The sequence below is a fragment of the Gracilinanus agilis genome, chromosome 4, assembly GCF_016433145.1.
Source record: "Gracilinanus agilis isolate LMUSP501 chromosome 4, AgileGrace, whole genome shotgun sequence".
NCBI classification, from domain to species: Eukaryota; Metazoa; Chordata; class Mammalia; order Didelphimorphia; family Didelphidae; genus Gracilinanus; species Gracilinanus agilis.
In genome coordinates this window covers 165,417,750-165,441,259 of record NC_058133.1, presented here as the reverse complement: position 1 = coordinate 165,441,259, position 23,510 = coordinate 165,417,750, and the positions used below count along the sequence as shown (strand labels likewise).

Below are 23,510 nucleotides of genomic sequence, written 5' to 3'. Positions count from 1 at the left end.
CATCTTCTTTAACCATTCCTGTAACTCTGTCCCAAGTTTTTCTGATCTCACAGTAGAAGGATTTCAGTTCATCGACACGGCTACTCAATTTCCCCTTCCAGTCATCTGCTTTGCTTCCTGCTCCAGGCCTTATTTTTCTGGCTTAGCAGGATATGGACTTATTCCTTTGAAGGAGCCACTGAAAACATTTTCCAGTGTGTGGGGGGAAAAAACAAAAACAAAATAAAACCCAACATACCACACTTCTCACTGGAATTTGGAATATAGGATAGACTAATCAATGAATCACAATGAGAACCAGAACTATCCTGGGTAATGGGCATATGGCAAACATTTTATAGTTATACTGGGACAGAAACTCTCTTATCACTACCAGGCCTTTTATTCTCCTTGTCTGTCTTCTATGTTTCTTACTGTCTCCCCACCTCCTCTAGTCTCACCACATATCTACTCACACCCACGTCAACTTTCTGCATTTTAGAAGATAATTTTAGCTCTGTCCTTGCTTCCCACCATTCTGCTCAACACCCTGCTACTCCCAAGCCCAATAAAATATCAAAGATTGGGATGGAAGGATAGAGGAGGAACTAAATCCTCACACGCCAACTGGAAAACCTAACCGCGTCCCAACATTCCTGGGTTATCTGAAAAGTTGTCTGTGCCCTTCTACAGGTTGTGCTGACAGACCCGTATCTTATAAAGTGTATTAATAGTTAAGGCTTGACTTAAGAAAATGTTAAGAGAACCAGACATGATGGAAAGACATTTTCAATAATGCTATCATGCTTCTAGTTGAACTCACAATCATACTTTGATTTAACTCCCTCAAACCACAACTAGAAAGGAAAATGAGGGTAATTCTTGTCTTTTGTTTTTTTGTTTCTTAAAGGCATCAGGCTACTTCCTCCTGCCCTCTTCTTTCTTCCCTGAAAGAGAGTTTACAACTCCTCATGGCTTCTTTAATAGGTAGAGTAGGTGAAAAGTCCTAAAGAAACTAGCAGCCCTTCCAGAGGGCAGAGCTTCCTGACAATCACATAGCTGCTGCTGTTGCCCCTCTGCCCTGCTCTAATCTGGCTTTACTTTTCAGGGTTTCCTGAAAACTTTGTTTAAAAAAAGAGAAAAATTCACACCTGACTCCCAAATAAGACTGAGATTTCTTGTACCTCCCTTGAAATAATTGAAAATGGAAAAAAAGTTTTTCCAGGTTAAATCGTAAGAATTAATGGTCTCATTGTTCCCACCCACAATCCCCTTCTGTATGTTTCCCTCTATACAAAAAGAGGAAAATTCATTAATGACTTCTCTATATAAATACAATAGAAAACAAAGTTGTTTGGGATCCGCAACAGTCACTATCAACATGACCAAGGTGTCTTGGTCTCTTGGGAGTTTCCTTGTCAAAAGTCCAAGTCTTACCAGGGGACAGAGGCTCCCTCTCCCTCCCCCATTTAACCCTCCCCAACCCAACCCCCAACTTAGCTTTTCACATCCTGCTAATTTACAACGAAAAGATACCCCTCCCCTACCCCAAAACATAAAAATACAAGAAGTCTATTCCCTAGAATGATCAAACCAGCTTAATTCCCTCCCTCCCTCCCCACCCCCCACTCTGCAACCTTGCTACATAAATACATGTTTTCAATTATAGTATAAACAGCTCCCAATTAATTTTCAATACTAAGCATCAGCAGCGGCTGCTGTGGTCACCCCCCTGGGTCCAGCAATGAGGGGTGGAGACCCAGAAAGATTCCAATGAATCTTGCCACTCTCGCTCAGCTCTCTGGCTTCCCTATCACCATTCCATCTTCGCTTCAGCCGAAGCTTTGGGGGCATCAAGGCATCCTCTTTCTTTTCGGGGGCATTGGGCTCAACTACTGCCAGGGCATCCTTACCAGGCTTGTCCTCACTACCTTCACTCAACTCTGGGGTCTCTTCGCCTGGACTGCTGAGGGGGACCAAGGGCCAGGCTGGGGGTGCAGCAGGGCGTGCAAAGAAGGCACCCTCCTCATCTATGGTCCCACTGGGCACAGAGCGCTCCTCTTCCTTTTCTCTTAGTGGATGCTCTTGGTTGTCAGGCTCTCTGTCTGCAGTTTGTTGTTCCACCTTGATCCTTGGCGGGGTAGGGGCCATGGTTGGAGTGACAGTAACTGCTGACTCTTCACTGCTCTCTACTCTTTCTCGGTTCTTCCGCCCAGCTGGTGGTGGCTGGAGCTTAATGGGAAATTGGGCTGGCTCCTCTGGATGCATTTGGCACTGCAGGGGTGGGACCATGAGCCCAGGATAACGAGGAAAAGTCCGGGGACTTAGATGGTAGTTTAAAACTGAGCAGGCTTGTGAATGAAGGTAGTGTTTCATTTCATCTGGGTTAAAGGAGAAGCAGCTGCTACCAGTGAAGGGGCTTAGACCTGGGGAGGGGCTGTAGGAAAAGAGGGTTGGGGTAAGGGACAGAGCTGGTGAGATGGGGACATTGAGGACACTTCCACGGCCAGGCAGTGGAGAAACAGCAAAAGGACTGTGAGGGTCAGGATAAATCCCAGGCCTAGTGAAAAGAGGGAGCATGATGTCTGGCTTGCGCTTCTGGTGGCTAATTCCTCCACTAGTGACTGAATTCCGAGAAGTCATGAGATCCATACCCCTACGCCAGTCAGTAGAACTGTCCTCCAACTCTGAAATATCTGCTTTTCGTTCACTGCCATCATTCAAAGATTCCTGCCCAGGAGCTAGGGAGCTTGTAGAGAATCGGCCTGGCTGCACATCACTGGTGGGAGAATGGCTGTCCAGAGGGGGAAAGTGGAAACGTGAGGAGGCTGTCGGCACTGGAGGGGCACTCTGGGGAACTACTCCTGGGAAGGTGAAAAATAAAGAAAAAGGAGTCTTGTCAATTAACTGTGTCTTTATTTACTTATGCTTTATTATATCTAAAATGTCAATAATAAGAATCACAGTTGGGATTAAATGTCATAGGTCCCGCATTTTCTTACTATTTGCTGAGCTCTTTTCCCACCTCATCCATAACTCAAATAAGGAATCTGGCCTATAATTAAGGTTAAATTAGGGTTGTATTACCGGCCCTTCCTCACCAAATCCAGTGAGGGTGCAAGGACTTTGCCTGCAACCATAAACAGATGCTAAAGGTGTCCTCACTCTTCTAAGCTGTGTCCCTGAAGAGGAGGGCTTCAAAGAACCACATGCTCTTCTATTCACATATGGGTGGGGTATTTAAACAAGACCACATTTTTCAAGAGAATGAACAAAGTGACCTGGAGGAAGCATGTCAAGTCTCACTAATGTAAGATCTACTATAAGCATTTTTGCTTATGAGCTCAGAGCTATCACCTGAATTCAATAGTAATTCCATTGTGGATATTTTCAATCTCTACAATTCTGATAATGTGCCAAATACTCCTCTAGCAAGTTCTATATGGCAATCTCCATTTCTGGGCATGCTTTACAGAAGATGGAAGAAGATCCAGCACCTGCTCACTTTTCCAAATTTGCCTGCAGCAATTTTGAACTGTGAGTGGAAAAGTCAGCACAATGCTATTCACTTCCACTTAAGTCTCTTCCCATAACTGTACATCAATTTCTCAGTACACTAAGTTTCCAGCATAAAAATCAAAGAAGGAAAAAGTTCTTCAAGGATGGGCCAGTAGTCCTAAAGCTACTGAGGGGGTGTGGTGCTACCGAAGACCCTGGGTGTCACTGAAACCTCAACCAGCCTGGAAGCAGTGAGGAAAAAAGTGAGATGATGTATAAAAACACGGAGAAAGATAAAAGGGATAATTAACATGTGAGAATGAGAATCCAGTTATGCCTGGCAATAACTCATATTTACACAGGACTTTAATGTTTAAAGAAGACTGGCTTCGCACAAGTATGCTAAGTAGCTTTAGGACTACTGACCCATCCTTGAAGGACTTTTTCCTTCTCCTTTGATTTTTATGAGGAAATCTGAGTTTCAGAGTTTTAAGTAGTTTGCTAATAGCCACAGAATGAACAAGTATCAAACCCAATAAAGGTATTGGAAAGGCATCATCTTTAAGCAACCATTCTGTGGCTGTGGTACTGGTAGCAGGGATAATAATGGCAGACCAAATAGAATCATATAGATACCCTTCATTAACCAAGGGGCACCTGTATGATGGCCACCACTTAACTCCCTCTTCAAAGGATAATAGCCTCCTAATTGGTCTCTTGGCCTCCAAATTTCTCCATTCTTCAATCTATTCTCCACATAGCAGACAAATAATCCTTCTAATCATGTTGTGCCCTTGCTAGAAAGCTCTCAGTAGCACCCTGTAGAATAAAAAACAGATTCCTCAACCTGGCACTTGAAGACCATAACAATCTGGCTTCTGGCTTTTCTAGTGTACTCCACATTCCAGCCAAACTGATTATAAGCTGTAGAATATTTAACATTCTATCTCCAACTTCAGTGCTTAGAGTGCTCTTTTTTCCTTTTCTCCTCTGCCTAGAATTTAGCTTTCTTTCTCTCAATCAGTGCCCTCTTCCAGCCCAAATGACCTTTTATTTACTCATCTGTATATGGGATCCACAGAGCTCCAGTATAATATAAACTTCTTGAGGGAGGTTACTGTCACATTGTCACTATGCTGAGAGTGAAATCTTTTTTCCTCCTGATCCAAACTCATGTTTGGAATTTGGACTTAGTAGGAAACTCATGGTAAGGAAATAATGCAGATCAATGAATGGAAGTTAAATGACTGTCAAGGTCAGTCATGTCAATAAGCACGGTCATACAATAAGAGTCAAAGTAGATCCTGAATACAGGTCTTTCTGACTTAAGACAGGTCCTCTACTATATCAAATTGTCTCCTGCCTCACCCCGAGTAGGCATTAAGTCTAAGATGGAAATTAGATCTCAGGGAATTTATACGTGAAAAAGGGGAAAGTAAGCAAACACTATAAGTTTTAGAGGAAATCTTTTTCCATGAAAGTTTTCCCCTTCCACTGTTGGAAGTGATCTCTTCCTATGAATTCATAGCATATTTTGTGGTCTTATAAGTTTTACATTGTATTGTAGTTACTTATATACATGTAAACAATTCCACTAATTAATAACTTTTTTCTTCTTAAAAACAAAACAAAAACAATCATCATCTTTCTGTCTTAGTGTCAATTCTAAGACAAGCTAGGGCTAGGCAATCAGGGTTAAGAGACTTGCCCAAGCTTACATAGTTAGGAAGTGTCTGAGGGCAGATTTGAATCCACATCCTTCCAACCCTAGGCCTGGCACTGTACCCACTGTGCTATCTAGCTGTCCCAATTAATAACTTCTCAAGGGAAGACCATGTTTTTATACAGTTCCATTATCTCTTAAGAGTGCCTAGTTTGGTGCCCTGAATAGACAAGATACCTTCATTTAGCAGGTATTTAAATATTTCTTCAGTGAATGAAGCCCTACTTATTATTATCAGGGCTTTTGTACCTTCTAGGAAGGTGTATGATCACTGCATATTCAATTTTAATAATTTTTCTACTTGGCATCCTGCTTAGCAGCTAGCGCGATAAAAGTCCCATCCTATTTTAATAACCTTTAAAGTACTGCCAACTTGGGGGGGGGGGCACACATCTACTAAATCAGAAGCTTTTGGAGGGCTAAGAACTTTTTACTTATTGTTGTACTCCTTCCCTCTTCCCCACATGCCCTAATGATCTGCATATCTGTTGAACTGACCTGTAATAAACCTTACCTATACTTATGTTTCTAAGCAGTTTTTGTTTATCTAACTTGTTTCACTGTAAAATGCCCAAAGGCACAATTTTTCCTTTGTGTCACCTCTGAGGTTAATAACCAGATTTGATTTAGGGGCTGGAGAACAAGAAGCCAGGCTAGACGACAGTACATCCATATGGCTGAAAGGATAATGAGTTGGGGATATATGTTCATTACCCATGTTTGGTATAGAGAAGACACTGAGAAGGTAGGGAGAACCTTCTTGATTAGCATCATGAGAACCTTGAGCTCAGCACACCAGGATTTCTCTTCCCTTAGGGAGGAGACCACATAGAAAGTTTGAGAATTCTAAGACTATCAAGCTAAAAGGTTATCTTACAGAACACAAACCTAAGCCTCAAATTTGCAGAAATAAATTATGGCCTAGCAATTGTTTAGCACAGTGCTTGGCACACAGTAAGAACTTAATATTTATTGATTGATTTGCCTACAGTCAACAATTCAATAAACATTCATTATTGTGCAGAGCACTGTGCTAGGCAGAAGTTTGTGGCAGAGAGCAGGCTACAACCCACATTTTTTTGGATTCCCAGTTAGGTCACATAAAGGTGGCTCATTGCCTGTTACATGATATAAGGTCCAGGTATGGTGTATGAGCAATTTCTATTCAAAACTGACTTGTGTACAGAATAGCTGTTCAAACCCAGCTTTCAGAAGCAATCAGGCATCATGCCTAAATAAAAGCCTTGTTTTGTTTCTGGTTTGCCTGTGACTTTTTGGTTAAGATACGAAAGGGTTTTTATTGGTGGGAAACCTTCATACAACTAGAATCAGACAGTTAGATAGCTCCCTTCCTGCTTTTTTTTTGCCAGTCTACTGGCTAGGGAAGACTATTATTACTCCCTTCCCAGCACTGAAAATATGCAGGTGGCCCCTAAGCCACTGGGTGAATTCCCTGTTGCCCTATGGGGAGAGTCCAATTCTTTGATACAGGTTGTTGCCTGTACACTTAGCTTCAAAATAGAAAGTGGTCTAATCTTGAACAGGTTTGTCAGTGAAGATTTGAGGGAAATGGAGATTTGGGAAGAGATTGACTTTGAGGTTGTTGGTGTGATTCTTTGTCCAGTGAGATCCAATCCCCTTCCCCACCCAAACCAGGTGCACAAGGGAGGGACTAGAGTGAGAAATAGAGGAAACAAGATTCCAGTGGCCAAAACAGGTTTGATTTCCTAACGCCTCTCCCCCAGGCATAAGGAAAGAAAACAGGTTGTAATTAGAGAGATGCATTCCAATACCAACTTTTTTTTTTTTTAAATGCATGCCCCAGGGACAGGAGGGAGTGGCTAGCAAAGGGGAGATGGAACAGTAATGATAGCAGCGTCAGGCTAAAACTGCCCTAACTTGTTGTGTGTAGTAATTACAGATCTGCAATGGATCTTGGCATTCTATTCTCTCTCAGCCACTCCCCAGTTCCAATTTTTCAGCTCTAGAACAAACTTTACTCTGGAAGTTGTATTACTTTCATAATCAAGATCAGCTTTCCTTAGCAATGGCACCCAGGGCAACAAAGTTGGAAGTTGGTAGAAATGTCCAAAAACTGTTTAATTGCAATTTAATTTGTGGGATAGTGGTGCTATTTTCATCTTTGGGGAGTAGTGAAAAGCCTTTCAGTTTTCAACTCGTGGTTCTGCCAGATCTACAGAGGAACAAGGCCTCTGAGCTGTGCCAACCAAGGTCCCCATGGACAGTGGTTACCTGGGCTGCTCTGAAGGGAAACTCTACCAAAGGCTATGTGTATCCTGGGGGCCCTGGGGGAAAAAAAGCCATAGAACCCAACAGCCCAGGCCACCAGGCTTTCAGATTCTTCACCCATCCCCTCCCCCCTCCATCAAAGACTGCTTTTCTCTGCAAACATGATTGAGGCCACTGTGGTTTTGATTGCATTCACTTGATAAGGTAACTTGGTAGTTTCATAGAAAATCGGAAGTGTTTAAAAAGACTCCAGTTGCTATTAGGGACATACAACAAGTTAGGGCAGTTAAAAAAGTTCTAGAGTCTATACTTTAAAAAACATAGATCCAGACCATTAGGAGACTTAGCAGTTTATAAAATAAGATTTAAAAATTGTAAGGGAATCTTCTTAAAAAAATGCAGTCTGGTCAATCATATCAATGTTAGTATTATGTACTATCAAAATTAAAAGGATACATTTGATTTTTTTTTTTTATTAACAATAACAGTTGTGGAGAGAATGTACTTTTTTTTTTTTAAACCCTTGTACTTCGGTGTATTGTCTCATAGGTGGAAGATTGGTAAGGGTGGGCAATGGGGGTCAAGTGACTTGCCCAGGGTCACACAGCTGGGAAGTGGCTGAAGCCAGGTTTGAACCTAGGACCTCCTATCTCTAGGCCTGACTCTCACTCCACTGAGCTACCCAGCTGCCCCGAGAATGTACTTTTAAAGGTGTGCTGGGATGTGTCTGCTAGGTCAAAATAAAAAGTTATCAATAACTTAAAAAAAAATTCCCAAAGCTGACATATAGAAACGTTATGAAGAATATATTGGGAGTTCTAAGTGTCCACTGCTTTTAAATTTCCCTTAGAAGAACTAGAATTAGGGGACAGCTAGGTAGCTCAGTGGATTGAGAGCCAGGCCCGGAGAAGGGGGGTGCCGGGTTCAAATCTCAGACACTTCCTGGCTGCATGACCCTGGGCAAGTCATTTAACCTCCATTGTCTAGCCCTTACTGATTCTTCTGTCTTAGAACCAATACAAATTATTGATTCTAAGAAAGAAGGTTAGGGGTTAAAAAAAAAAAAAAAGCACTAGTATTAAACTTAGATTTTGTTCTAGCTTATTTTTTTCTCCACCCAAAGAGTTGGTGCTCACCATTGGGCCGAATATTGATGAATGGATAGTTGGGCATCACCAGCTTGTTGAAGTTAAACTTATAGGTAAACCTTTTGCCTTTTGTTTTATGAAGGATCCTCTTGTTGTAATAGTATCTGTCAAAACACAAATATGCATATTAATGTATCTCCTAGCTCCCCCAAACTTATGTCAAAAAATTCCAGGTAATCAAATGAAAGGCTCAAATCATTTCAGATCCTTCCCAGTGGGGGGGATGGGAAGGCAGGGCAGCAGGGCAAGAGTCTTTGTCCCTTGACCATACCCCCCCACCCACCCCAACCACTTTTCCCCATCTCCCCAGCCACAGCTCTATACCCAGTTTCCTTCCTGTTCTCTCTTTGGTCAGGAGGCCATATTATACACATACACTATCTCTTTTTGTCTGCCTTGCCCAGGTGGGGGAAGACAACCTGCGCCACAGAGATCCACAGTGTGGTTAGTTGGGAGGCCTTATGCCTATAACTTGAGGTGAGGAATGCAGGATTGTTTTGTAGTGACAGGTCAAACAATGGTACACCCTCATCTGGAAAATAGCAGCCAGCTTGGGTTGCCTCAACCTCAAAGATTCAAAGGGATCTATAGAGTTCAGACAAAGCTGCCGGATAAACTTGTGGGTTCAGGGTCAACAAAGGTGAAGGAGGAGGACTAGAGAACTTTTAAGAGTGACTGGTACCTTCAAGCTACTTAGACAGTACTAGACAAGCCATAAAATTGCCCTTTAGACCCTGAGGGATAAAAGGTCTCTGAAACTGAGAGTGACAAGAGCAAAGTGCATAAGGAAGTTCACACAGATCAACCTCTGGACTTCTTGGAAGGTCACAATCAAACAACCTATGGACTGACAAGGCCCAAAAAATGTTGTTTTTGGATAGCTATCAATCCCAGCATAAGATAACCAAATCAGCCCTCCTTGCCCTTCTTAGCCTCTTCCTGAGAGGTCAGGAAGAAGAGAAGAATAGATAGGCACACTACCAAAACACTTTATAATAAACAGGGCTAAGAAAGTCCTAGGATTATAAATGAACTCCACTTCTTATAACAATACAACCTCTCTACCACTGAGGAGAACTGGTTGCCTGTCAGGACTCAGAGCCAGCCATTTTGGAATTTCCTCCTACAGATACCCACCAAAGATATGCTTTCTCTTCCAGCACCTTCACTACTTACATTCAGGTGTTCTTAGGTATCCTCTCTGAGGTCATGAAGGAATTTATCTAGCCAGCTGTTTGTTACTTACTATTCCACAAGTCTCCCAAATTGTTTGATCTCCAGCTAACCCAAAGCATCACAGATACAGGTCATTTCCCCTCTTCCTCACCTGAGGGCTCGGCTCAGCTTGTCATAGTTCATCTGGGGTTTGCACTTTCTTCTGCCCCAGAGGCGGGCCACTTCATCTGGGTCCTTGATGACAAACTCCCCATACTCTCCCTGCTGCCAGGCAATGACATGGCGGAACTCCTCTTTCTGAAGTAGCTCCAAGATGAAATGCCACAGTTGGATCTGCCGGGAGCCTGGGGATGACTCCGTTTTGTAGGCCCAGTCAGGGAACTGGTAGCCTTAAGACCAGAGGAAAAGAAAAGGATAAGACTGAAGTTGAGAGCTATTTAAATATCAGTGTCCCTACCCACTTTACATTCCACAGATCAGGATGCTAAAGTGCTGAGCAAACATACCTTAAACACCTTTTCTGACAACTGGGACTAGCCCATTAGGGAATAAGAAGGGACAGAGAAGTTACATGTCCTTATTGCAATCACTAATTCCTGGAAAAACTGGCAGCCAAACACTGGTGTCCTAATTATCCATCCTTTCTATGTTACAAAGCCTATGTCTACGTTATGTGAAGGCATTAAAATTCAAAAGAATTAAAGGGACATGGAATGAACACCCTAGAAATAATGTAATATTTTCTAAAAAAGATACTAACATCGGAATTGTGGCTCTAAGAGGAAAAAGTTCTACAGTCTAGGACAAGGGTGTGGTGAACAGACATGTTAAACACACATCCATAGGAAACAAGCCTACAACTGTCCTAGCAGCAACCACCCAGCCAAGAGGCTGTCAGTCACGGTTTGGCACTTGGTGTGGACAGAGCCCAAGTGGAGAAAAACGGGAAACCACCAAGTGACATTCCCAATATACTAGAAAAGGCTCACCTCCACCTCCTTCTGGCTTTTCCACAATGCTGCAGCCCGCTTTCATTTTCTCCCTCCTGCTGACTGTTAAAAGAGACACAAGCCACAATTACTTTAAGAAGCTATTATCTTGCCTAGGATTATTTGCATATTTTCTTCCAACTCTACTTTTCCCCATCTTTTCTGCTCCCAGCATAAAGAAGACTCCTTTCTCCAAACTTGTCACCTCCAAACTGTTAATCCCCATGTCTCCAAATGATGGTCCCTAGGTCATCAGCTTCAAGAGCCATAATTATCTCTCACCTGACTTTAAACCACAAAGTGTAAACACTGTCTTTAATATTTGCTTTCTTCCTCCTGACCGGCCCTTCAAAAGTAGAAAGGGAAGGCTAGAGTGAGACGGGTCCAAAAAGGCAGCCAAAACAAGTCAAACAGTTTGTCTTCTATTACTAGACAGATCCAGATGCCAAGATACACAAGCCTGAGCTCACCAGATGTACCAGTTTAAGGGAAAAAAAAAAACCCAAACCCTTTTTATTCCTACTCAAGAATGCACATCTGATTTTGATTTCTTCAGCTGGATTATGTGAGCATGGGGAAGGAGAACTTCTAGCCAGAAAGAGCCCCCTCCCCCTCGGAAAAAATACCCTGGGATACAGGAAGTAAACACACCACACCGTACAGTCACTCTACACCAGGAAAAAAAAAAGAGACACACACACACACTCACACACACACACACACACACACACACACACACACACACTCACTCTAAGATTTGGAGATAGAGTCTAAATAGTTCTACAGTTTCTCCCTTTAGCATGAAGATGGGAAAAAGGTTCATCTCCTATCTTCTACTCTTCAACAGATGTGATGCTGAATTCATTTGGCTCCTCAAGGGCATTTCCTATTGCTTTAGTTTAAGTATCATTCTTTTCTTACCTCTCTCGGAAAGGAGGAGAGAAAGTGGGGAGGTAGAGGCAGGAGAAGGTGTTTTCTCTTTAGGAAATCCATTCCTTACTGTCCCTTAAGTATGAGTTAAGCCAGCACCAATCCCAGCACATTCATCAGTCAATAATACACAGCCCAGGCTGAAGCCTAGTGGAAGTGTAGGTGTCTCGGTGCTGGCCGGGTGGTGGGAGGGGGAATGATTGGGTGTAGAAATCCTAATCAGAGACATTTTAAGACGACTTCCCAAACCAAAGTTCTTAAGAACAGGTGGCTATCAATAGTCTCTTCCACACATTTTAAAACTTCCAGAATTACTACGCGATAGAGTAGAGCAGTCTGGAGAATATAGGACATTAAAAGGACTGCCTTTTACTCACATATACACAAAACACACAACCGTCCTCCGGCAGCACCCCTCCCCCTTCATCTCGATGTCATCGGTTGAAGAAAAAAGTAATTTTCCCAGCCTTCCGGCAAGCTTCCCAGAACAACTCAACTCTCTCAAACCTCTCCCTAGCTCGTCAAGACCCTTTAAGTGGCCTAGGAATATTTTTCGACTATCGCCACAATCGAGACCATGATTCACCAATGATCTGCCCAGAAAGTCCCCTTACCTGCCAACCCAATCCCTCCCCCTCATTCCAACGCATACCTTCAACAACTGCTCGGACCTCCGTCCCTAACTTCCAAACTCCCTTAACAGCCCTCTGAAACTTGGGCTACCCTCTTTCCCAGCTGGCTGTCCTCAGCCTGCGAGGACTCCCGGGGTGGGGGCTGACAGGACCGCGCCACTCCCCTCCCCCACCCCCCAGACCCTGGGCTCCCTGCTCCCGAGCCGCCTCCTCTGCAGGACAGGGCACAGTCTCCGACCCCCGCTTCAGCCCGTGGGGGCCCCACTGTGTCCTCGGTTCGCCGCCCGGGCCCCACACCACTCTCGGGGTTCCTGAGCCCGCGCGGGGTGAGGCCCTGCTGCTCCGGGGGGGCGGCCTCGGCTCTGGACCGAGGACGGCAGGCGCAGAGGGAGGCGGCGGTCCGGTAGGTAGCGGAGAGGGCGTCTCGGTCCAGGAGGTAGCAGGTGTTGCGGAGCCCGGGAGGTGGCTACTGCTGGGAGGCAGGGCCCCCAATCGCGGCTGGGACTCACCTCACTCCTCCGCGGTCCGTCTCGGTCCCGTCTCCTCGGCGGCGTCTCCGGCTCCTCCTCATCCACCCCAGCAGGAAGTGACCTTCTCGGAGGATTCGTCACTTCCGTTCCCTAGCCAGGAAAGAAGGGAGGCAAGCCGGAGAGCGGAGGCAAGCCCCTCCCACCTTCCTTCACAGCCTCTCGTTACAGTCCCTTTCCCTGCCCTCCCTACCCCCAACCCCCTCCTTAACCTCCGCCCCGTCTCCCTTTCCTTTCTCTTCTCCGCAGACAGCGACTTCCGCCCACACTCCGCCTCTTCCTCGCCGCCCAAACTCGCGCTTCCGCCCCAGCCCGAGTGCTGTGCGTCATGGTGCGGGGGCACGTTACGCACGCCTTAGGGGGCTGGAGAGACTAGAAGCAGACATCGGGCGGGGCTAGAGGCCGGAGAGGCTCAGCGGGGCTCCCTGGGGGAGTGACGTAGCCTGTGGGGAGGGGTCTTTACGCCATGCCCACGCGCGCCGGGCCTGCGCTTGTGCGAGCGATTATGTGGGGGCGGGGGTGGGGCTTGAAGGAGAAAGGGAAGGGGGCGGTGTCTCCGAAGTCTTGGAAGAGGAAAGGGGTCCCGAAGAAAGCAGGGAAGGAGAACCTGTACTCTAACCCAATCCTCCTGGAAAGTGACTTCCAGCCTTTACAGGACTCTAGACCTCCGGAAGGAGATTCCCTAGACCTTACGGGGTTCCAAACCCTTGGAAAAAGACCCTCAGACCTCACAGGGCTTCAGATCCCTTCCTGTGTTCCGAAACAGGGGCTCACCTAAATCCTCTCAGACAAGAAGGAAGCATGCCCCCCCTTTTCTCCTTCTCACTTCTGCCGTCCGCATAATCAGAAAACAATTTGTACTGACCAGGTGTAATTGATAAATCTTGTTTCCTAAACCTATCAAGAGCTCCCTCTCCTTTCTCTTTCCATTTCCCTTTTCTAAACTATGAAGGGAAAGCCTTAGATTTGTCTCTTAAAGAACTCTTGGCTTGGTTCTTAGAATTAGGAAACAAACCTGCCTTTTGTTAGTCCCTACTAAAAAAAAACAACAAAACACTTGGAGTGTCATTGCTGCACAGAGGTGCGGGACTCATTTGAATAGGGTTGAGAATGCCCACTCCTCCCTAAATCTTAACAGAGAGATGTGTTTCTTGTCTACTTTTTATGTGTACCTGGAGTTCTTTCCTATTAAACTAATTAAGTTAACAGCATTTATTAAGCCTCTTAAAGGGATAAAAGAAAGTAAAAAAAAAACTGACCTCAAGGAGCTTACATGCAAATGGAGGAGACAACCTGCAAAAAAGCTATATACAAACAAGATACCTACAGGATAAATTGGAGATAATCACAGGAGGAAAGCACTAGTAACAGGAAGGACTAGCAAATGTTAAGATTTAAGCTGAGACTTCAAGAGAGCCAAGGGGCAGAGATAAGGAGGAAGAGAATTCCAGGCATGGAGGACAGTCAGTGAAAATGCTGGAGGTGGAATGTCTTGTTTGAGGGAACCCCCAAGGAGGCCAGGGTCACTAGGTTGCAAAGTACATAGAGTAAAGTGTAAGAAAAGAGGAGAGGTAGGAATGGATCAGGTTGTGAAGGGCTTTTAAAAGCCAAACAAAGGATTTTATATTTGATCCTGGAGGCAATAGGACAATACTAGAGTTTATTGAGTAGGGAAGAAGAGGTGACATGGTCAGACCTGCATTTTAGAAAGATCACTTTGATGACTAAATGGAGGATGAATTGGAGTGGGGAGAGATTTGAGTCAGGAAGACAAATGAGAAGGCTGTTTCAGTAATCCTAGTGTAAGGTGCTTATATCAGGTGATATTAGTGTCAGAGGAGAGAAGAGATGTCACAAAGGTAGAAATGATCGAACTTGGCAACTAATATGAGAAAGAGTAAAGAATTGAAGATGCTACTAGCTGTCTGACTCAGGGCAAGTTACTTAATCCTGTTTACCTTAGTTTCCTCATCTGCTAAATGAGGGGGAGAAGGAAACAGCAAATCACTCCAGTATCTTTGCCAAAAAACCTCAAATGGGGTCACAAAGAGTCTGACCACAGAAATGACTGGACAACAACAGTAAGGAGTTGAAGATAACATGTAGGTTATGTGCCTGGGTGACTGGAAGGATGGTGATCCCCTCAAAAATAATAAAGTAATCCAGAATAAGGAGAGTTTTAAAGGGAAAAAAAATTAGTTCAGTTTTGGACATGCCAAGTTTGAACTGTCTATGTGACATCCAGTTTGAGATGTTCCATAAAGTAGAGATTCAAGACTAGAAATCAGTAGAGAGATTAGGGCTAGACAAGTAGATCAAGGCAAGGTTCTTAGCAGAGTAGGGGAAGAGGGAGTCATGGGAGATTTAAACAGGGATAAAAAAGTTTGGTAATTTTTCTTTGGTAAATAGTATAATGGATTGACTAGGGAGGGTTAAAAGGATGATCTTGCAATAATGAGGAACCAGTTGAGATTATGTAGCATAAATCTGAAGTGGATCCAGTCAACATGGTTTTGTGATTTTTTTTTTTTTCTGGCTTTGTTCAGCAGCATGTGAATAGGAGAAGGGAGGCATGAGATACTGGGAGTAGTCTAAGACTGGGGCTTGCCAAGGTAAGATTCAAGAAAGGATAAGGGGGCAAGGGACTCAAGAGAAGAGGACAGAGTTGAACTGGTTTATCAAAATGGGGAAGGGGGAAAATTGTTTTGGTTTGAGCCTGACTCAGACCAGCTTCTTGATCGTTTAGGTTTGATATTGGAACAAGAAGAAACACTCAAAGGTCATTCAGTAGTTAATAAAAGATAACATGACAAGGACATTCAACCAGGATATGCATTAAGAACTCCTTGAATTGATTCAGCTGAGTGAAGCTTCTAACAAATTCACCAGTCAAGCATCAGAGTGTCCCTGGAGTTTCTAAGGAGTGTTGTACTCAGGTGATGAGACGACATCTGTAGTCTGAACCTTTGGTCCTCTGAGTCTTGAGGAATGTCTCAATATCTTTTTAGGAAGCACTATCTAAACCTGCAAGGGGGAAAGGGATTAGGATATTGCTCTTTCTATGCTCCACTCTTGGTGGTAGATCTTTTAGGTTTTCCAAAGCAGTGGCATCAAATTAAAAAAGAAAGGAATCCTCACTTTTATTTATTTTATTAAACATTTCCTAATTAAGCTAATGGAACACTGGAAAGTGTTAATGGCTTCATTAGACAGTAAGTTTGTCACCTATGTTCTAGAGGACTTTTCACCACTTAAATGATTTGGCTTTTACTGGTCAAACCTGACTTCCAGTATTCAAGAAGCCTGATGTAATATCGTTAAAGGAGGAAGAGAAAAACCAAAAAAGAAACATAATAAAAACAAAACAAACAATGTAACAGTTCCCTGAATCTAGGATAGTCCCACAAAAGCCTGTGTCCAGGGATTTAACAATCAGGTACACATGGTGAATGATGCTGATGCTCAATCTTTTCAGTTTACAGTGGGGGTCAGTGTAAAAATGTGATCCTAAGCAGAAGTAATACCAGGAACATCAGGGCTATGGCAAAGATGATAATACTTCTTGCCATAGTCACCAATCCTTATCACAGGTCTGGGAGAATTGTCCTGAATTACCCTCCATTTAATGTTCCTTGGGTCTCTTTGGGAACCCAAGGGTTTGGGGTTGGGGGAAGAAGGGATACAAAATCTTTGCCTCTAAAGAACTGCTCACCTTCTTCTGCGGGAGTTGGTTTGACACTTTCACCTCCCCCTAGTAGCCATAAAGCAAGCTCCTTTACAACAATGCTACCCACTCTACCAAAGCCAATCACTGCTCCCATGCCAGGAAAGAATAATTACCACTGTTGGGCCCTGAGTTTTTTGGCCCTCTGTGGGACATAGTGTTGCTATAGGCCTGAACACTATTGTTTCACTGCTGCTAGAGCCCCTATGGTAGTTCTAATGCTGCCTTTGCCTTTCCCTTTCCCACAAGGTTACTGGGGGCCTGTGATGCCATTGTTCTCTAGTGGTCAACATGGGAGTATGGTAGCTGCTGACTTTTTTTTTTTTTAAACCCTCACCTTCCTCTTGGGGTCAATACTGTGTATTGGCTCCAAGGCAGAAGAGTGGTAAGGGTAGGCAATGGGGGTCAAGTGACTTGCCCAGGGTCACACAGCTGGGAAGTGTCTGAGGCGGGATTTGAACCTAGGACCTCCCATCTCTAGGTCTGGCTCTCAATCCACTGAGCTACCCAGCTGCCCCAGGTGCTGACTTTTGAAGATAATGGAAGATAAAAGGGTCTGGCATGCTATGGTCCATGGGGTCACAGAGTCAGACAGGGCTGAACGAATGAATAACTGTGAGTTGCTGCTACTGCTGGAGAAAAGACACAAAGCAATATACAAAGCAACAAAGCCAGAAATTTGTCTAGGCTAGTACATGAAGTTTCAGAGAAGAAGATTTATAGTTCAAGGTTCACAGATTGAGGGTAAGAGTAGAAACTAATAAAACTGATGCAGCATCCTTGCCTGTTCTCTGCTAATTAAATGTGGTACAATTGGTACATTTGTCCATATCTCCAATTCCAGAAATGTTTCTGCACTTCTGGTGAGAATCTAGCATTGTTCTTTCAAGTGCTTCCCCTTATGGCCTGCACCAAAGAATCACAACAATATCCAAGTTGACAAAATCATAGCCTCTTAAATTCTAAATTAAAAACAAGTGCAGACAATTCTAAAATGCTAGAGATCTACCTTCATTTACATTTCTTCACTCAGGGTACTTTATGCAACCTCTCTATGGCTGGCTATGTCCAGAGGAATGAAGACTGATTCAATTCTACTCTCTTTTCTTTAAAAGTCTTTTAACACCAAGCAAGCATTTTACACAAGAATGACTCCCTTAAAGTTGGGGGGGATGTTTTTTTTTTCCAGAAGGCATCCCCATAGGCAGTTGGATCAACAGATGCTGACTATTAGCAATACAGAGGCATTTAGTCCAAGCAAGAGGAGAGTTCTAATTGTGCTTTTCTCGTGAAGAGGAAATCTTTTTCTCTATTCCCCCCAATTCAGTACCTTTTGGAAATCTTTTTCTCTATTTCCTCCAAATTCAGTACCTTTAGGTAAATTGATCAGCAATGTTAGGATCCAAGACAACTCTAAGAGACTCAGGATGAAAAAGGACATCCAGCTCCATAGAAGATGGATTTTAAATGCAGATTGAAGCATACAGTTTTTCACTTTATTTCCTTTGAGAGTGTTTTTCTTGTATAAGTGACATGTTTTCTTCATAACATGACAGACATAGAAATATGTACTGTATGATAGCACATGTATAAACTATATAATATTATTTCCTGCCTTGGGGAGGGGGGAAGGTAGGGATGGAGAGAGAACATGGATCACAAAATGTCAGAAAATGATTATTAAAAATTATAGATATAATATATTACATTACATAATTCCATGTAACCTAGAAATGAAAAATATAATTAAAATGTTTTAAAAGAAAGAAAGAAAATTGAGTTTTGGAGAGATCCATCACCTTGTAAAACTTGGAAGTCACTTAAATTAGTAGGCTAAAAGGTCCAACAAACCTTTAGGGCTTGAAACACAGTTTAGAACAATTATCTTCAAGATACAGGATTTTTTTTTTGGGGTTGTTTTTTTGAAACCAAGTCTCCCTATCTTACCTAGGCTGGAAGTGCAGTGGCCACACAGAGGTCTGATCCCATTACTGATAGACAAAAAGCTTTAACCTGTTCTCTTTCTTCTGTCTTGTCCTGGTTTGTCCTTTCTTAGGCAGTCTGTCAACATCCGTGCTCCTGGGGTCTTATCCTGTTGGTACCAGACTTAGTGCCAGACTTAAACCATATAGAGTACTTTAGTCCAATTGTAGCTCAAAACTCCTGAACTCAAGCAATTCACTAACCTCAGCCCCACCCAGCAGCAGGGACTATAGGCATGTGCCATTACATCTGGCCAAGGTGCAGTTTCAAAGGACACAGAAAATACTAAATATTGTTCTCTTATTGCTGAATGGCCACAGGCAGTTTACTCTCTAACTTCCCAGAAGAATGTGTGAGACCTCACTGTAAGGAACTACCATTTCTAGAGGCATCACCAGGAGAATAGGGTCACCTTCCTCTGCATTGCCCATCCCCTACTTCACTGATCTTATTATCTTTCAATCTGGCAAGACCACACTAATTGTTCTGGGCTGGGCCTGGCTCTGGCTAGTCCCCTAGTCATTTAGGTTTGATATTGGAACAAGATGAGACACTCAAAGGTCATTTAACAGATAACAAAAGATAACAAGAGAAGGATATTAAACAAGGATAGTCATTGGGAACCGCTTGAGTTGATTCAGCTGAGGGAAGCTTCCATCTAAATCCACCCTGGAGCTCCTCGTAGGTGCTTTGTACTCAGGTGGTGAAGTGACATCTATAGTCTGAGCTCTAAGTCCCCTGAGCCAACCAACTCTTGAGGAATGTCTCAATTCCTTTTAAGGAAAAAAACTTATCCTAACCTTCATGGGGGGGAGTGGGGAGAGGGATTAGGAGAGTGCTCTTACCATACCATTGTAGCAGTGGTGGCCTGAGAAAGAACTAAGCAGGATTGGAGGGTCATGAAGAGGAGGAAGAGGGCAAGATGCTTGAGGATGATTTTCATTTCATATCTGTATCCCCGGGACTTGGTACACTGCCTGGCATATAGTAGTCACTTAATAAATGCTTAAAAAAAGCCAAAAACACTTTTACCTTTTGTCTCAGAGTCTATGTGAAGTATTGGTTCCAAGCAGCAAGAGCTAGGCATTTGAGACTGTGACTTGCCCACAGTCACATAGCTAGGAAGTATCTGAGGCCAGATTTGAACCCAGGATCTCCTATCTCTAGATCTGGTTTTCTATCCACTGAGCCACCTAGCTACCCCAATAAATGCTTATTGACTGACACTGAAATGACCAAGAGATAAATTATTCTTAATGAAATGTGTCCAAAGGGTCTAACAGTAGAGAGAGAAGTCAATAGAAGTTTGTGGGGAGAGTAGATCAGAAACAAGAGAATGGAGGAGAACAAGAGGAGAGTAGGGATTGTATGAAAAATTGCTAAGCAGCATTTTGGAGTAGTAGAGAAAACTCCCTTTGTTGTTATGCATGTTCATTCTTCCTCATCTTCTCTTTACATCATTGGCCTCAAAGGACCCCAAGTAATGAGAAAGACAGATGACACACCACCATCCTTCTAGTTGCCCAGGTTCATAACCTCAGCATATACTTGCTCCCTCACATTCTCTTACCTCATGTATTCAATCATTTTCCAAATCAATCTCCACAACTCTTCTTTTATCCATCCACTTCTTTCTCCTTAAACAGGGATAGCCTTAGCTGAGGCTCTTGTTACCTCTTACAATAGCCTTCTAATTGGTCTCCTTGCTTTATATCTCTTACCACTCCAGTGCATCCCACACACCAGCTGCCAAAGTGATTTTCTTTAAGCACAGATATGACTCACCTATTCCATCAATTCCAGTGGCTCCCTATTGCCTCTAGTATCAAATACATACTCTTTTGTTTATCTTTTAAGTCTCTTCACAATTTGGTCCCAACTTATTTTTTTTAAACCCTAGCTTTCTATCTTAGAATTGGTAAATATCTATTCTAAGGCAGAAGACCAGTAAGGGCTAGGCAATTGGGGTTAAGTGACTTGCTCAGGATCACTTAGCTAGGAAGTATCTGAGGCCAGATTTGGACATAGGACCTCCCATCTCCAGGCCTGACTATCCATTGAACCACCTAATTGGCCACCTCCCTTCCTAGTCCCCCACTCCCATTTATCTTTACAGTCTCATTAGAAATTATTCCTTCTTTTTCCCCATCTATCACTCCCCCTTCCTCCTCATCAATTCTGCCATGGAATCAACTGGCCTTTTCTTAGTACTTCACATAAAACACTCAAATTCTCAGCTACATGTCTTTTCACTGATCATCCCCCCATACCTGGAATGCACATCCTATTTATTTCCATCTAATCGAATCACTGTCTTCCTCCAAGACATAGCTTGAGCACTGTCTTCGACGTGAAACCTTTCTTAATTTCTTCTGAACTACCAGTGTGCTTCCTCCCAAACGATCTCATTTAACTTTGTATTTATGTTTTTATTCTCTTTATATTTATTTTGTATATCTTTATATATGCACTTGTCTTCCTTATTAGATTATAAACTTTGGCATGTAAGAATTGTTTCATTATTTGTATTTGTAAACAAGGCCAAGCATAGTGCCTGGCACATGACAGATACCTAATTAATGCTTATTGACTGTTGATTGATTGATAGCAATAAGAGGAAGTAGTAGACTATATTTCCTATACACAATGCCTTGACCATAAGATAAGTTCTTTTTTTTTAAACTTTTTTTTAATGTCCTGTTCCCCTTTGCCAGCAGTCTGGTGAAATCTCTGGACCCTTCATCAGAATAATGTTTTTAAATGTATAAAATAAAACACACAGGATTACAAAGGAAGCCAATTATATTAAAATCATGTTATTAAAATACATTTTAAAAAGTTAACTGACCTGAGATTAAGAATGCCTGCCATAATAGATATTTAATAAGTATTTTAATTGAGTCAAGATATCCTTAAATTATTAGAATTTAGATAAAATGATCAGCCCCCTCATACTCATTTGTGAACCATAATACCATGTGCTTAGTAACTCTGAGAACTAGGGAGAATGGGAGATAGAAATGCTACAAGTGTTGAGTACTAAAACTATATCATTGAATTCCAATCCAATGGAGATAAATAGTCAAGGTATATCTGGAATTCTATGCCATCCAATCATCTTAGATTCTTAGCAGTAGGTAGTCTCTGATTAATTAGGGCCACAAAGGATGTGAACATACTTAACAGAGATAAACAACAGAGCTCCTTAATACCTGGCTAGAGATTGAACCAATGTTATCAAGAAATGTTTCTATCTCAGTAGAGCTCAACACTTCTTTCATTAGAAGTCTAATCACTAACCTCAAACTCAAATAGTGGATCTGGGTTTGTCACAGGCAAACTGGAAATTCCCCAACAATTAGTAGGTTTGGGTAAATGAGCTGGTGAGCTGGGAGTCCTATTCGGTAGTTTCTGGGGAGACTGTGATGTCGAGGGACTTATCACCCAGAATCCCAAAGGTCCCTGTCTACAAGTTCCTTACCACTGTTGCTGCTTCCTTGTTCTACTGCACTCTTATAGCAAAGTGGGCTAAGAAGTTTCCGAAAGCTTTTCATACCTATGTGGTTCTGGTTCTGTTTACAAGGACTACATGAAGTCTACATGAAGTTCAGTTGAGAAACTCAGACACCATTTAGGAGCAGGGACAGGATTGTAGTCTGAATTTTTAGTGGACTAAACTTCCTTTGCCCACCTGACTCACTCATACCTTTGAGACTTCTTTTTTTAAAGTCTTTCTTTCTGTCTTAGAATTGCTGTGTATTGCTTCCAAGGCAGAAGAGTAATAAGGGTGAGGCAATGGGGTTTAAGTGGCTTGCCTAAGGTCACACAGCTAGGGAGTATCTGAGTCCAGATTTGAATCCAGGACTTTCTTTTTCTATACCTGGCTCTCAGTCTACTGAGCCACCTCGCTACCCCCCAGCTCTGAGCTTTCTTGACAGGAGTTCCATATGGTATCATCTTTTTCCATTCTGGCACACATAAACATAAAATCTATAAACTCTCTCTTATCTCTTCAGAAAACTGAAAAAAAGCACAACCCTCTTCCCCTCTTCCAGGAAGCCTTTTTAGTTTTGTCGGAGAAGAGAGGGTGACTTCTTCAGGCTTATTCTTCTTGGGTCATTCTTTCCCTCTCTTCCATAATAACCTTCCCTGCTTCCTACTCTGATTATATGCTTATTCTGATTATATGCATTCTCTATACAATTACAGTTGGCTTGCATATGATGTGAAAACCTTATTGTACACTACTATAACTATTTAATGTTCCACTTTATAAATTCTAAAGTACTATAGAAACATAACTTCTTATTCCTTTGTTTGAATTGTTGGAATTTAACTCAATAAACATTTATTCATAGTCCCTTCTACTCATTAGATCTTGTGCTAGGAGCTAGGGATATGAAAATAAATATTAAATAATTGTCCCTGTACTCAAGAAGCTTACGTCGTGTAAAAGTAAATACCCTTTTAATAAAATATACCTTAAAAAGTAAATGTACTTTTAATAAAAATAAAGTAAAAAAGTAAATATAAGATAATTTCAAGGGGGAGGTACTAGCAGCTGGGGGCATCAAGAAAGGCCTCATGTAAAAGGTGGTCCTTTAGCTATGAAAGAAGTTAAGAGTTCCAAGAGACAGCTAGGTGGCACACTAGATAGAACACTGGGCCTGGAATCAGGAAGACTCACTTCCCTGGGGTCAAATCTGGCCTCAGCCATTTGCTAGCTATGCAAGTCACTTAACTCTCTTGGCCTCAATTTCCTCATCTGTCAAACAAACTAAAGAAGAAAATGGCCTGTACCTTTGCCAAGAAAATCCCAAATGGGGTCATGAAGAGTCAGATGTGACTGAAACAACTGAAAAACAACAAGGCTTCCAAGAGGTAGGGGTGAGGAGGTCCATGCATGAGGGACAGACAGTGAAAAAGCATGGAGGTGATGGGAGGGTGGGGA

General features: G+C 42.8%; 1 protein-coding gene across 2 annotated transcripts; it reads right to left on the bottom strand.

The window, feature by feature from the left end:
* Positions 1-1,677: 1,677 nt before the first annotated feature.
* LOC123244514 (ETS translocation variant 3-like) lies at positions 1,678-13,059 on the bottom strand. 2 transcript variants are annotated; one of them, XM_044673029.1, is made up of 5 exons: positions 12,835-13,059; positions 10,764-10,826; positions 9,926-10,163; positions 8,587-8,702; positions 1,678-2,843 (listed from the first exon to the last, which is right to left on the bottom strand). In XM_044673029.1, exons 2-5 carry the CDS (start codon positions 10,807-10,809, stop codon positions 1,678-1,680), a joined length of 1,566 nt encoding a protein of 521 aa, XP_044528964.1. In that variant the 5' UTR covers positions 10,810-10,826; positions 12,835-13,059. The 2 variants fall into 2 exon arrangements, with proteins under 2 accessions (XP_044528964.1, XP_044528965.1); XM_044673030.1 differs by lacking the exon at positions 12,835-13,059 and having other exon boundaries at positions 10,764-11,089.
* Positions 13,060-23,510: the final 10,451 nt, after the last annotated feature.